The following is a 15,143-nucleotide window of genomic DNA, read 5'->3' as shown; positions in this document are numbered from 1 at the left end:
ACACACATAGTATTCTGGATATTGGATTTCCTCCCATAATCCTGTATAATTTACTGTTTGCAATCTTCAGTGTTTTCAAAACTATGTATTAAACATGGCCAATTAGATCTATCTGAGGAACTCTTAAAAATTATTTGGGAACTTCAGTTCAGAAAACTGATGATTAACTATTTAAAAAATGAAAATTCATATAAAAACACAACCGACTTAACACAGGTGTTGAAAAAAAAAACTCAAGTTGTAACTCAATTCTGTACTTTCTCAAACATGACGGAAAAAAAATTACAAGTAATACTATGTAAGAAGTAATTATTAACAGTGGGCTTGGGGTGCTACACAGTATCACTGTACTACAAGTATGTGCAGAATTCAGCATGTGCCAGCATGGAAAACTGTCTTGCACTGAGGTTTTCCAATAGGTACAATGAGCCTGCCAAGAAACATATGGTCTGTACTAATAGCTTGCTGTCTTCAGTACAGGCCTTCATAATGTCAGCCATGCTGCTCTTGCAAAATCCCTTAGTGTAAAAGAGTTTTCAGTGCTGATAGGCAGGACTATGATCGATGATGTGGAATTGAATCCAATGCACATTGAGTTTCATTTCATTGTCAAGAATCTGAACAAGTTGTTGCCTTGGTGGAAGATGTCCAGACTCCAGCTTAGACCACACTGGCACCTCATTTAAAGTTATCTCAAATGCACCTGTTTACATATCCTGGTTCTCAATCATGTTGCTCAAGATGAAAACCATTATACATGCATAAACCTTATTTTCTTGGTCCCACTGCCAGATGCTAGGAGCTTGCATGCTGAAAAAAGCAAAAGGATCTTTGTCAACTACTATTAAGCCTATTAATACTAGTTTGAAGTGTCTATAAATTGGTTGAGGAAGATAATTCTCCCCTTCAATGTGGATGTCTGGATACCGCTGGCTAGTAACCCGCATGTACTCCTCAAACACCCGCCTGTACCCTCAGGATACACAAATCTGGAACTTGAGCAGCGGCCCGGGGCATACTGCATCCTTAATCTCTTGCTGGGCACGCTGCCCAGGTTGGCAGAGGCCTCGCTGCGGACCACCGCCAACACAACCAGCAGAAGCAGCAAGAGCCTCATCTTAACTGAGACAGCCGCTCCGGCCACTTCAGACCAAGACTGCAGCCCAAAACCTTAAATAACATTTTTTTTAATTGAATAATCTTTGTGTTTACAATTCAGGTGTTATCCCCTTTCCACCAATCCCCTCCCCCTCCTACTGCCTCCTTGAAGGTGCTCCCTCTACCAAACTCCCTCTTCTACCTCATCATTTCCCTACACTGGGAAAGGAACCTTTGCTGGCTCAAAGTCCTCTATCACTGATGCCAGAGAATGATATCCTCTGCTACCTATGCACCTAAAGCCACAGATCTCTTCAACAACACATTAGTTAGTGTTTTAGTCCCTGGGAGCTGCGGTGTGTTTGGTTAGTTAATAATTTTATTTTTCCCATGAGGTTGTAGACCCTGTCAGCTCCTTCCACCCTTTCTGTGTTTCCTTTATTGAGGTCCCTGTGTTCAATCTAGTGATTAGCTGCAAGCATCTTCCTCTGTATCAGTCTGTCTCTGGCTGCATATGTGGGTGAGCCCCCAGGTGAGGCAGTGTCTGGATTGTCTTTTCTTCAATCCTTGCTCCTCTATTTGTCCCATTATTTCCTCCCGTGAGTTTTGTTCTTTCTTCTAAGAAAGACTGAGGCATCCACCTGTTGGACTTCATTCTCTTTGAGCCTCATAATTTCTGTTAATTATTTCTTGGGTACAATTTAAATCTTATTTAGAGCAATAAGGTAACTGACAATAAAAAGGACAAACACTGGAAAGTTGGAAGAAAGCATATTTATTTGCAGATAATACACATAAGTTAGGTTAAATATTGTAAATGTAATATAGTAAACACGAGTTAGGTCTTCTGTTCTGCTCAATCAAATGCAGACAAGTCTCTCCAAAAATAAATCAGTTGGGTTGTGCTTCAGGACAGTTGAATTCTAGTTTCCAAGACATCAGACAAGAATATTAACAGGGTAGATGTCAAGAAGTGTCTGATTCTTCAATGCTGCACTTCCTTCAGCCACCATTTTAACATATTACAAGTATTTTATTGTGAGTCACCATGTTGCCTTTCCCCAGATTCACTGCAAATATTCCAGTTATACCATTGTCTAAACATAAATCATTGGTAACAACACTAGTTGTGGCTGTTGGAAGACCAGTGTGGCTCACCGATATCCAGCTCTTAACATTGCTTTAGGCGTTTGCATGGGGGCTCCAAGAAAACACTCTGTGCAGAAGCCAGAGAGTGGAATTCTTGAGACACCAAGTAGGCATGTGACTCCACCATTGACTTCCAGCCCAAGGTCTCAGAGACCTTAGAAGCATGAAGTGTAATAAAATCCAGGGCCTGAGTCTTTAGGTGTTTTGTGCTGTGGAGGTCAGCCAGGATGAGAGTGTGTGCAGCATTCTCCACAGAGAGGTTCTTGCAGAGGGCATCCTCACACAAGTCCTTCAAGTCCTCCAGTCCATACCTGTCAGCAGCTGCCAGGACACCAGTAGCCACCGAGTGGTTGTCGAGGTGTGGGGACTTCCCTGTGTAAATGAAGCCCATCATCTCCTTGAACACTTGAACATCCAAGTCATGGATCTTAACTCGGTTCGTTAGCCTCTCTTCCATTTCATGTTCAAACATGGCTCTGAAGACTGGAGAGCGAGCAGCTAGGATGGCCTTGTGAGCCCTGAATTCCTGGCCAGCTACCACCAGGCAGCAGTCTGTGAAGAGGGAATTCTCCCACAGTTTTCCTAGGTCATCTGACAACATATGGCTTGGATTGTTGATTGCAGGTGGCCTGTTCTGTCCAGGAATGCTAAAGAATTTTTCTACTACACTGACCTTGCAGCACAGGGTGAGCCGGTCTTCAGGAAGAAGCCAATGCTGCTGGGAGAGAAGTAAATCTCGAAGGATGAACTTTTTGAATCCCCTTCCTTCGTTTTTTAGAAAGCTGAAGACACTGGAGCTTTCCCTAGTTAGATATTTCTCTCCTTGGGCATTTATGATCCAGAACTGGAACTTTGCCCAAACTGGGCTATCTGGACAGCTGAGCAACATCAGGTAAACTGACAGGTAATCTTTGCTTTTTTCATCAATACCATCTGGACGTATTCTCAAACACCATTCCACTTCTTTCTCATTGACCTCTAATGAGAATGTTGGGCTTGAAATCGTTTGCTGAATTCCCTCCATGCAAAATGAAAAGTTGGTAATGGTCCACTTATAGCAGACTTTCTTAATACTGATATCAGTGCAACCCCAGCGCTGGGCTTCCAGTTGGCCTGACATTTCTGCTGGAGGTAGTTTGGAGGTTAAAGTTGATCTGAAAAGAAGAACTTGAATTATATCCTGTAGGATAAGTAGTATAGATACACTTTCCATTTTACTTTCAATTTCTCCTAAATTTCACCAGCTATGATCTCAAAAGCTGACCTGAAAAACAAGTTTTTTTTTGGGGGGGGGGTTAGACTTTTTCAAAACTCCCCAATTCAATGTGAGACCCTAAAGACACAGAAATGGTTAAAATCAGATCTCATCAGTCATCACAAGACTATGAGATCCTGCTTGTGCCTGACAAATAAAAACAATGGCCCAGAGTAATTATCGGAGAAAAAAAAAAACCCATAGAGTATACTGATTAATAGCCACCTGGCTTTCTAGAAAGCCCTAGAAAGGATCCTGACACATGCCATAGTTAACTCATGCTCTAATCACCCAGTTTTGAGAAACAAAACAAGGACAAAACCCCTCAATGTTTTAAAATATATAAACAAGTTTCTGAAAATATAAAAACAACGTTTTAGTAGACAGGTCAATCTATATTGACCAAGCTGAGTTAAGAAAAAACAAAAATGACTGCTTTAGGGACAGTTCCCCTACCCCTCCCTGTACTGAATTTCAAGGAGAATGCAAATTGTCCACAACCTTACTGGAAATGTTTCTCCCCCACCCCCACGTTTCCTCCTCCTTCCTCTCCTTTTTCTAAAAATTATACTGCTGACCAATGGTAAAATAGTACTTCACAGCCCTCACATAAAAGTATAAAAGATGTATACTTTTTGAGTTTGGGGTTGCACTTCCTCACAGGTAGAGCAACCCCATGTACATGGAAATAAACATCTTGCCATTGCAGTGGTCTATGGTTTAATTGTGTTCTGTGGGTTGCACTCCTGAGCTAAGACTGCTTGGGGTCTTACAACAAAACGTTTACTTCTTTGTACTTTTTAGGTTTCAATATTTATTCTACTGAAGACAATACAGACCAGTAGTGGTTGGTGAAACTCTATCTTTGTCTCTCTCTTTCTCTATCCATGTCTCTGCCTCTCTGTCTGTGTTTCTCTGTCTCTTTCTGTGTGTGTTTCTGTGTGTGTCTCTCTCTCTACCCCCACTCTGTGTCTGTGTTCTTCTCTGTGTTTATTGAATCTTAGGTCAATGGTATCTAGTTTTGGCTATTTTATCCATCTTTGGAAGAACTTGGAAAAATTTTTATGTTCCTATTCAAATAGGTATTAGTCAGCATCCTGTAGAATAAATACAGAATGAGTTTCTCTCTATACAGTGGAAAACAAGAAAAATCTGAAAGGTGAAGTCCTAAGACTAAAGCCAGTACTTACTTATTTGAGTAGGTTTGAAATCTCAGGTGCTTTTCAGTATATACTGGAATCCTGTAGAAGTAGGTTCTTCCAGTGAAGAAATGGGCTTGCTAATAAGATGAGAGCAAGCAGACAAAGACTCAGAGCTTCCTTCTTCTGTGTGCTTATATAGGCCTCCAGAGGAAGGTGTGATCCAGTTAAGGGTGTGTCACCTAATCTCAAAATCTGGATTAAAGGTGTGTGTTTTCCTGCCTCAAGGCACAGATTAAAGGTGTGTGTTTTTTCTGTATTCAAACTGGATCTATCTACTTCAACTTAAGCCAAAAAATTTAAGAGACCTGTTTTCCAGATTTGTTTGTTACCTAAGTCCTTAGGTAGTCCAGACAGTTAGATATTGAGGGCTCCTCTACTACCAAAACCATGTTTCTTTAAGGTGGTGCACTGCCATGGGGATGCAGGGGACTGAGTGGCTCATCCCTTTTTTTTTTTTTTTTTGGGCAGGGATCACTAACCTTTCCCTGATACCTCATACTTCCTCAGAAGCAAAGGCCAAGCAGAGCAGTTCATGAAAAAACATGAAAGAACCAAGATTTATTCAGTTACACTGGAGAGGAGTTTATAGAAAAAAATCATAATAAAAAGAACTAGGAAGGAGTGAGCCCATTCAGCTATGAACCCAAGATTCTAAAATCATTTTAGGCCTAGAAGAGATTTTACAGAGGCTAGGCTCTTCTTGGACTATGCATAGGTTGGCATGTGGAGGAAGAAAGCCTCAGATATGTCAATAAATAGATGACCAATAGTTACTTTTACAATAAACATATTAGAAAATCAACTGCTCTGTCACCTCCGGAGGTAAGTCTGGTAAAAACATCTTCAGTTTAGAAACCAATTTAGACACCAGGATCCTGAAACTGTGAAAGATTTGATTCTAGTCTTTTTAGGACTCTGATGTGAGTCTGGGTTTCATCCAACCAAGGTCATACAAGACCCTGATGAAGTGACCCTGATGCTAATAGTAGCCATAATTCTAAGGGAGGAATCAAAACTCAAAACCAATTGATTAATTTATCCTGAGGAAAAAGCAGCATTGCAGCCAGACACACAGGAGAGCTGGGAGTGGCTGAGCTGATTGAATCACTGTAGTTATGAATGTGTCCTCTAGACTGTAGGACTAAGACAGGAAAAACTCTAGAGATGAGAGATGTAGGCAGAATATTACATTTCATTTTATATAAGGGCAGTAATAACAAAGCCTAATCATTGATATCTTCTGGGTACATGCTACAGCCCTTGGGAAACAGCAAATTTTCTCTATTTTCAGGACTTACAGAGTAAGTGTGGCAGTTTCAAATCTGAAGAGGTCAGAAATCACCAGTGGATGATGCAGTCTATGAAGTATTGATAAGCTAAATCTTGCCAAATAAAATGATTGAATTGAGAAGCATTTAGGATATTCTTGAACCACACCCTTATGTGACCCTGAAAAAGAATTTCCAAGGAGGATTTCCTGAGGGGAATTTCAAGACGACTACCAAATTAAGAGGAGTCATCACAAAGTCTGTGGTTCTGTATTGAATGAAACTCCAGAAAGAAGAAAGCCATCTTCAAAGGTTTGGGGCTCTGCTTCCTCTCCTCCTCCCCCCATATAGGAGCTCTTCCACTTGGCCTCCATTTTGTGAACACTCAGACTTCAGACAAAATAAGGACAAAACCTCCTTCCTGCCTATGTTTATGGCAGGAATCAGTATAAGGCCAGCACAAGAAAAATACCAGCTGTGCAGAGATTGACTTGGTCCCTTCATTTATGGAACATTGATCCCAGTAAGCAAAGTGAACTGGTGATAGCTCTTCTTCCTGTGTGGAGTACAGTGGATTTAAGTAACTTACAAAACCGGAGGTCAAGCCTTTCAAATGTTTTTGACTTATGTTGAAGTATTTAGATACAGTTCAAATACAGACACTTCTAATAGAAAAGCTTTGATATGAGTCTTTTAAATTTTATTTTTAAATTGGATATTATCTGTATTTACATTTCAAATGCTATACATTTTTCCCTCTCTCCTATCCCCCATCCCCCTCCTCTTGCTTTCGTGAAAGTACTTGCTCTCCCAACCACTCTCTCCATCTCAGTGCCTTGGCAATCCTCTACTCTGGGTAAATGCACCTTCACTGGACCATTAATGGCAGACAATGCTATCCTCTGCTCCATATGCAACCAGAGCCATGGGTCTCTCCGGGTGTGCTCATTGGTTGGTGTTTTAGTCCCTAGGAGTTCTGGAGGGTTTGGTCAGTTGATAATGTTCTTCCCATGGGGTTGCAAACACTTTCAGCTCCTTCAGTCCTTTCTCTAGCTCTTTCATTTGGGTCCCTGTGTTCAGTCCAATGGATATCTGCAAGCATCCTCACATGTATCTGTATGACTCTGGCAGAGCTTCTGAGGAGGCATCGATAGCTGGCTCCTGCCAGTAAGCACTTCTTAGTATCAGCAATGTTCCTTGAGTTTGCTGACTGTATATGGGGTGCATTCCCAGGTTAGGCAGTCCCTGATTAAATTTGCTAAATACAGATTCCACAATAATGTTTGGACTTTTGTAATGCATGATGATGAATTCAGAGGGGCAATAGTAGATAAAGCGAAAATTGTAGCCTGTGATGATAAATACACTGGGTATATATATATTCCCCAGGAGTCCCATAGGTAGAAGCATGTGACTCTCTGTTCTTTTAAGTAACCTTTAGTACACAGTATAAGGAAATGTAACCTTTTTAAAAATATGACAAATCAAAAGGGGTTGTCTTCATAAGAATAAGAGTCTCTCTGTGCCCTCCAGTTAATCTGTCTAAATGTTTATTTATCTTGTTGATTCTCTCAAAAAACCAGCTCTTGGCTTCCTTGATTCTTTGTATAGTTTTTTGGTTTCTATTTGGTTGATTTCAGCTTTGAATTTGGTAATTTCCTACCATCTACTCCTCTTGGGTGTATCTGCTTCATTTTGTTCTAGAGCTTTCAGGTGTGCTGTCAAGGTGTCAGTGAATGATCTCTCCAGTTTCTTTTTGTTTTTAGAAAGTATCATTTCTTTTTTTTAATTGAACAAGTTTATTTTACAAAACAAAGATAAATGTACAGATTTTAAGAGCATTTTTGCATAAAAGTATATGAATACATTTTATCAGTACTTGATATTTTTTAAACTTTATTTTAATAAACAAAGATAAAAGAAAAAAAATTCAAACATTTTTGCATAAATGTATACAAATATAATTGTGTCAGTGCTTGGCTTTTTTTTCTTTTTTTTAAGTTTTGATACTCTGAATTAAGGACTTATTAGTTACAATGAGCAAAAAGTACATGTAAAACAGGATGAAACCCGGAATTAGTCAACGCTTTCTTGGTGTGTAAGGATTGAGCATGACATTTTTTTTTTGTTTTTTGTTTTTTGTTTTGTTTTGTTTTGTTTTTTTTTCTTGAACTTCACACAGTCTGTGAATTGTTTCTGGGGCAGTCTGAGCCTCTGGGATTAGCATCCAAATATCAGTGACTGCATATTATGTCTGTTCTTTTGTGACTGGGTTATCTCACTCAGGATGATATTTTCTGGATGCATCCATTTTCTTAAGAATTTGGTTAAGTCATTGTTTCTGATGGCTGAGTAGTACTCCATTGTGTAAATATAACACAATTTTTGTATCCATTCATCTACTGAAGAACACTTGGGTTGTTTCCAGCTTCTGGCTATTATAAATAGAGCTGCTGTGAACATTGTGGTGCATGTATCTTTGTTGTATATTGGAGTGTCTCTGGGGTATATGCCCAGAAGTGGAATAGCTGGATCTTCAGGTAAGTACTTGATATTTTTAAAGTTTGATAGTATACCTCAAAATCTTACTAGTTACAATGAGCATAAAATTCATGTAAAATAAGATGTAACTTGGAAACAGTCAAAGTTTTCTTGGTGTGTAAAGATCAAGCATAATATTTTTTCTTTTCTTTTCTTTTTTTCTTTTGGCCTTTGTTTTCCTTGAACTTCATATAGTCTGTAAGTTGTTTCTGGGGTGTTCAGAGCTTTTTGGGGTTAGTGTCCAATTATCAGTTATTGCATATTGTGTCTTTTCTTTTGTGACAGGGTTACCTCACTCAGAATGATATTCTCTAAATGCATCCATTTTCTTAAGAATTTCATAAGGTCATTGTTTCTGATAGCTGAGTAGTACTCCATTGTATAAATGTACCACAATTTTTGTATCCATTCATCTACTGAAGGACATCTGGGTTCTTTCCAGCTTCTGGCTATTATAAATAGGGCTGCTCTGAACATTGTGGTGGATGTGTCTCTGTTGTACGTTGGAGCATCTCTGGGGTGTATGCCCAGAAGTGGAATAACTGGGTCTTCAGGTTGTACAATGTCCAATTTTTCTGAGGAATCACCAGACTGATTTCCAGAGTGGTTGTACCAGTTTACAACCCAACCAACTGTGGAGAAGTGTTCCTCTTTTTTCTGCATCCTCGTCAGCATCTGCTGTTATCTGAATTTTTGATCTTAGTCATTTTGGCTGGTGTGAGGTGGAATCTCAGGGTTGTTTTGATTTGCATTTCCTTGATGGCTAAGGATGTGGAGCACTTCCTTAGATGCTTCTCTGCCATACGATATTTCTTGATTGAGAACTTTTTGTTTAGCTCTGTACCCCAATTTTTAATAGCACTGTTTGATTATCTGGTGTCTAACTTCTAAGTTCTTTGTATACCTTGGATATTAGGCTTCTATCAGATGTGGGGTTGTTAAAGATCTTTCCTCAATCTGTTGGCTGCTGTGTATAATCACAGACAACAGATGGCAAGAGGAAATCAAAAGAACTTGGAAAACCAAGACAACCTGGCAAAACCAGAACCCAGGTCTCCCATCACAGCAAACAGCGGAATGCCAAACACTCCAGAAAAAAAAGAGTCAGACTTGAAATCATACCTCAAGATGATGATAGAGATCCTTAAACAAGAACGGGAGGAAAAGCTTAATGAAATAGAAGCTTTTTTTAATTTAAAAACTTTATTTTACAATACAAAGATAAATGTACAAATTTGCAGCATTTTTTGCATAAAAGTATACCAGAACATTTTTAAGGTTGTAATTAACTATTTGTGGGTACATATACATAGTCACACCTGAAATCATACCTCAAGATGATGATAGAGATCCTTAAAAAAGAACAGGAGGAAAAGCGTAAAGAAATAGAAGCTTTTAAAGAGGAAACAAGAAAAACACTCAAAGAAATCAAAGAACTAGAGGAAAACAGAACCAAAGAGATGAAGGCATTGATGAAGAAATTTAAAATGGAAATGGAAACAATACAGAAAACAGTAAAAGAGACAACCCTGTAGGTAGAAAACCTAAAAAAAAAATCAGTAGTCACAGATGCAAACATCTCTCCAGTTTCTTTTTGGCAGTGCTCAGAGTTATGAGTTTTTCTCTTAGCATTGCTTTCATTGCATTCCATGTGTTTGGGTTGGTGGTGCACTCATTTTCATAAATTCTAAAATGTCTTTAATTTCTTTCTGTCTTTATTCTTTGACCAAGCTATCACTGAATAGAGCATTGTTAAGCTTCCATATGTATGTGGGTTGTTTGTTGCTTTTGTTGTTATTGAAGACCAGTCTTAGTCCATGGTGATCTGATAGGATGCATGGGAGCATTTTGATCTTCTTAAATCTGTTGAGGCCTGTTTTGTGATGCACTATATGGTCAATTTTGGAGAATGTGCCTCGAGGTGCTGGGAAGAAAGTATGTTCTTTTGTTATTGGTAAAGCTAGATGATCTTGTTTTCTCTTAGTGGAGCTTGTCTCCCCTGTGGATTGTGTTCTAGAGGGAGATTGCTCCTGGGTGTTCTGCTCTCTGGGTAGCCTGTGAGTTCCAAAGGCAGTGCCCAGTCCAGATGCAAGTGGACTTGGTCTGGAAGTGTCTGTTTCCAGGTAGCACCACTCCCTGCACCATGTACTCTGAGAGTACTGGGCTGTCCCTCCCAGGATAGACAGTGGGAAGAGAATTTGGACATGACCCTGCACTCAGGAGTGAGAGTTTTACTGTGTTTCTATCAGATGCCCAGCAAGTCCTGATGAAACTGAGTCAGGTCTGCCCTTGGGCTGGGAGTGTGCACTCCCAGGAAGCACCTTCACTTGTGCCCTGTGAGTTCCAGGTGGCTTCTTCCTCTATAGACAGTGGGGAGGGAACATGAATTCACCTCTGCTCTGGGAGTAAGAGCCATTCTGTGGCTCTTCAGAGTGCTCAACAACCTGTGGGCAGACCACCATTCCTAACTGGTGTTCAGCTCTTTATGAGCAGTCTGTGAGATCTGATGGCAATGGGCAGGAACTAGCAGAGCTTGCAGATTAAGACTCCTCACCTCTGTAGGGGAGTGCTCCTGCATATTCACTGGGCATTCAGTTCTCTGCATTAGGCAGAGAGTCCTGATGACTGTTTCTGATCTTCCTGTGACTCTGGGATGAGAGAGAGACTGGACCAGATCTCAGACTGTACTGTGATCCCTGCTCCCCTGGAGAGTTTCCAGAGATCCTCCCCCAGACAATCAGTGGAGAGAGAGTTTGGGTTCACCATTGGGTTCATTGGGTAAAGTTTTCCTGTGACTCCCCTGGGTGCTCATTCCTCTGCAGGCATTCCTGATGGCAGTGTGGCTGACAACATACTTTGTCTTTGATGGATATATCCTTAGATTGAGAGTAGTTCTCATAACTCTTTTAGAAATGTGATACCTGTGACAAAACATCTTTAAGGAAATAATATATGGAAATTACCAAATTTGTTGGTGTGTTTCTATCAATATGTGAATTATAACAAACATATCAAACCCATGCATGTGTCCCTAGAGGACACAGAAATGAAACAAAAACCCAGAATCTCTTAGAGTACCTGAAATATACAAATTCTTGAGCCTATGAAAAGAAGGACTTCTTACTATGCCAACTACAGGTGGCCTCCCTAGACCTAGGGGACTCAGGACCTGGTGTCAGTTAGTCAATAGCCAGTCTGTCATCAACTGCTAGCATTCCCCTCTCCTCTTGTTCACACATTAGTCCAGCAATGACATCCTGGTTAGAGAGGATGCCAGAAGATTCATTACCAGGCTCTCTTCTTGAATGCCTCCAGAATAACATTTCAGCTTCTCTGCTGTCTGAACCTGAGCTTGATCAATGGCTACATGACTTATTTGTTTTTGCAGAGGAACATTGTTAACCTATAACAACAGGCTCATTTAGAATGGACTGAGGTATGCTGGGGCAGCAGTGGTCCCAAGCACTAAGATTTATGGGTGGAGTAACTCCTGACAGAAATGTCAGCTCAGAAAGATGAACTGAAAGCTCTGACCAAGGGATTAGAGATGACAAAACCTAAGAGACACAGATAGCCAGTGTCCCTTTGCTACTGCTCATAACCTTGGGGCTATTTTATGGAAAGAGAACTTCTGACTACAGAAGGAAGGATTAACTCCTATCCAGAGGGTAACAAGACCACACCCTGGTGGTCCTAAAATTGGACCTCTCTTCTTCTTGATTGTCCTAGACCTAGGATATTTCATATTCTCTGACCAGAGAGAAAATGTGATCTGGGCTAAAATCCTGCCCATTTCTCAGTGTCATAATAGTTTATGGAGACCAGATGAGTAGAAACTAATTGCACCAGTGAAAATATGTATTGAAAACAATCCATCATTTTTCACACATGGAACCCTGGAACATGCAGGACTTAGTCTGCCAGTCTCACATCAATTTTAGAAATACCAATTTGAAAATAGCTGAAGTTATTAAAAATAGCTAGCAGGACTGTCAGTTGACCAATGTGGCTGCCAATGACAAAAAACCCAGTACTCAAAACCACAGCATCAAGCCAGGAGACTTTCAGGACATAGATTTCACAGAGGTAAAACTAAGAAAATTCTGATACAAATATTTGAAAATACTTATAGACACATTTTCAGGATAGAATTGTGAGGTTCAAATTGGACCTTTACCTGGACCTCCGTAAATGAGAGTCTCAGAGACAGTGACACATACAAAAGTAGAAGGAGGTTAATTATTCGAACATGTCAGGATCATTCCATTTCCAGGGAAAGCTGACTCTGAGCCTATTCTATCAGGGGATTATATACCTTGCAATTTGGGCAGAAATTGCACAGTGATACGTAGACAGGGTACTTGCACATTTGGTGGAAAGAAAAACTGTCAAACCAATTCAGTGTGCCATTCAGGAATGTTCAAGAGAGAGTAGGTTGGGAGTCACAGGAAGCTTTGTTTGAGAGTTTGGCTTGCAGCTGTTCCAGGAACTAAACTCACAATTCTTTTTCTTCCTAGAAGGGAGGGGTCTTTGTGCTCAGAGATTTCTTTGGCATATTTCTACTGGACTTAGATTGATCACAATTCTGGCTTTTTCAGACTGAGACTTCCACAACTAGGCTTGAGACTGTGGAGACAGTCACCAAGAAATTACTAAATAATTTCTCACAAGGTATGGTTTCTCTAAGCTCATAGGATCAGATAATAGACCTACATTTGCATCCCAGGTTAGTTAGAGGTTAGCTAATATTTGGGCTTTGACTGGAAATTCCATTGTGCTTATAGACCTCAGAGCTCAGGACAGGTATAAAAGATAATAGAACCCTAAAAGAAACCTTAACTACATTGAGCTTAGAGGCTGATGGTGACTGACTGACTCTTCTCTGCTTCTTTCTTTACAGAGTACAGAACACACATTTTAGATAGGACTCACCCTTTTGAAGCTATATTTGGTTCACCTAATGACAAAAGTTATTATATAATCTCTAGGGTGTCCAGAGGTTACACAAAGCAGTTTGGCTTAAATTTTGTACATCCATAAAACAGGACTACCTCTGGAGCTCCACCCACTTTATCCCAGATATTGGAGAATTCAACCTCAAAACTCCCTCCTATCTCCCATTGATGGGCTCCTACCCTTGCCTCAGGGACACCACAAAGAGGTAGCCTTTTTGCTATTTCCATGAAGCTTCAGAAAGACCTTGTAGGGCCTTACAGTCACAAGAGAAAAAAGAAGGGAGATGAGAGGCCAAAACTTTTAAATACAGACTTCATTTTTAAAGAACCTTACCTACATTTGAATTCAGGTGAACTAACAGGCTGCTACCTAGCATTACTTAACCAGTTGCCCCCAAAATCTCTAGGGTTAACACAGTCTCTAGGCTAATCCCCAACATATGAATTTCAGCAGGAGCCAATTATCTTAAAGGCCAGAGTAGCTTTCAACTAAACGTTTATACATTTACCACTCACTTGCTCCTTAGTAAAAAGACCTTCACAAGTAGATATTTGGGGCTTTCCCATCCCCCCCCCCCCAAAAAAAAACAGTCCAGCATGTCAGTCATAACTGGTTGGGAAAGGGGAGTGAGATACTCGAATTAAGACACTGCTATGAGTTGCATCAGATCTGATCCTGTCTGTGTTTTGAGAGGATCACTGATATCTCCCTGGTACTACAAAAATTAGTATGAAGCCAAGCAGAGCAATTAAGGAAAAACTGAAAGAACCCAGATTGAATTAGTTACAGCTGGTAGGAGTTTTGGGTTACCCAGCTAGAGCTCAGAAAAAAAAATGAGGAAGGAGTGAGTTCATCCAGCTATGTCTCATTGTCTAAAAGGGTCTAGGCCTAGAAAAGATTTTCCAGAGGTTTTCAGGGCCTAGGTTGGGCCTAGGTTGGCAGGCAGAGGTTGAAAGAGCCAGAGCTGACAGCAAGTAAAGATGAACAATATTACTTTTACAATTATTTTGCTTGTGTTGAAGCAGTTTCAGTTCAAATACAGAAATGCACACACCTTCAATCTGAGTCCTGAGGCAGGAAAACACACACCTTTAATTCAGATTTTGAGACTAAGTGACACACACTTTTTGGATTACACCTTCTGCTGGAGGCCTATGTAAATTTACAGAAGCAGGAAGCTTTGTGTTTGCCTGCTTGGTATCTTCTTGGTAGCACTTATTCGCTGGCAATAGAACCTACTTTTTCAGATTTACTGTATATCCCAACTAGCACCAGTGATGTCATACCTCGTAGACTAAGTAAGTATAGCCTTTAGCCATTGCTGTATTATCTGGACCTGAGCCTGTATCTTATTCTCATATATCCTCTTTCTATTTCCTTATCGAAATTGATACTGCATATTTCGTACAGGACCCTGACTAATACAACACACTTGAGATGAAAATCTGTAAAAATTTTCAAAATCTGCCAAAGTTAGATAGAACAGCTAAAACTTGTTAAAATACACTTACCTAAATACACAGACCTAAAATCATACCTCAAGACGATGACAGCGATCCTTAAACAAGAATGGGAGGAAAAGCAAAAAGAATCAGAAGCTTTTAAAGAGGAAACAAGAAAAATACTCAAAGAACTAGAGGAAAACAGAACCAAAGAGATGAGGGAATGGAAGAA

The 15,143-nt window shown here is 40.1% G+C and overlaps 1 protein-coding gene and 1 pseudogene across 2 annotated transcripts; both read right to left on the bottom strand.

Moving 5' to 3' along the window:
* Nucleotides 1–555: 555 nt before the first annotated feature.
* Nucleotides 556–1,117, bottom strand: LOC308420377 (thioredoxin reductase-like selenoprotein T; annotated as a pseudogene). The gene has a single exon. The product of its transcript is annotated as a thioredoxin reductase-like selenoprotein T (transcript).
* Nucleotides 1,118–2,269: 1,152 nt separating this feature from the next.
* On the bottom strand, nt 2,270–3,367 carry LOC308420034 (TD and POZ domain-containing protein 2-like; the record flags this gene model as incomplete). Its single annotated transcript, XM_080915991.1, has 1 exon — nt 2,270–3,367. One exon carries the CDS (start codon nt 3,365–3,367, stop codon nt 2,270–2,272), a length of 1,098 nt encoding a protein of 365 aa, XP_080772117.1.
* Between the last annotated feature and the right edge of the window lie 11,776 nt (nt 3,368–15,143).

The sequence above is a fragment of the Micromys minutus genome (assembly GCF_963924665.1).
Source record: "Micromys minutus genome assembly, chromosome: 4".
NCBI lineage: Eukaryota > Metazoa > Chordata > Mammalia > Rodentia > Muridae > Micromys > Micromys minutus.
Note: the sequence above shows the minus strand (reverse complement) of the source record. Positions and strands in the feature narration are given on the sequence as shown.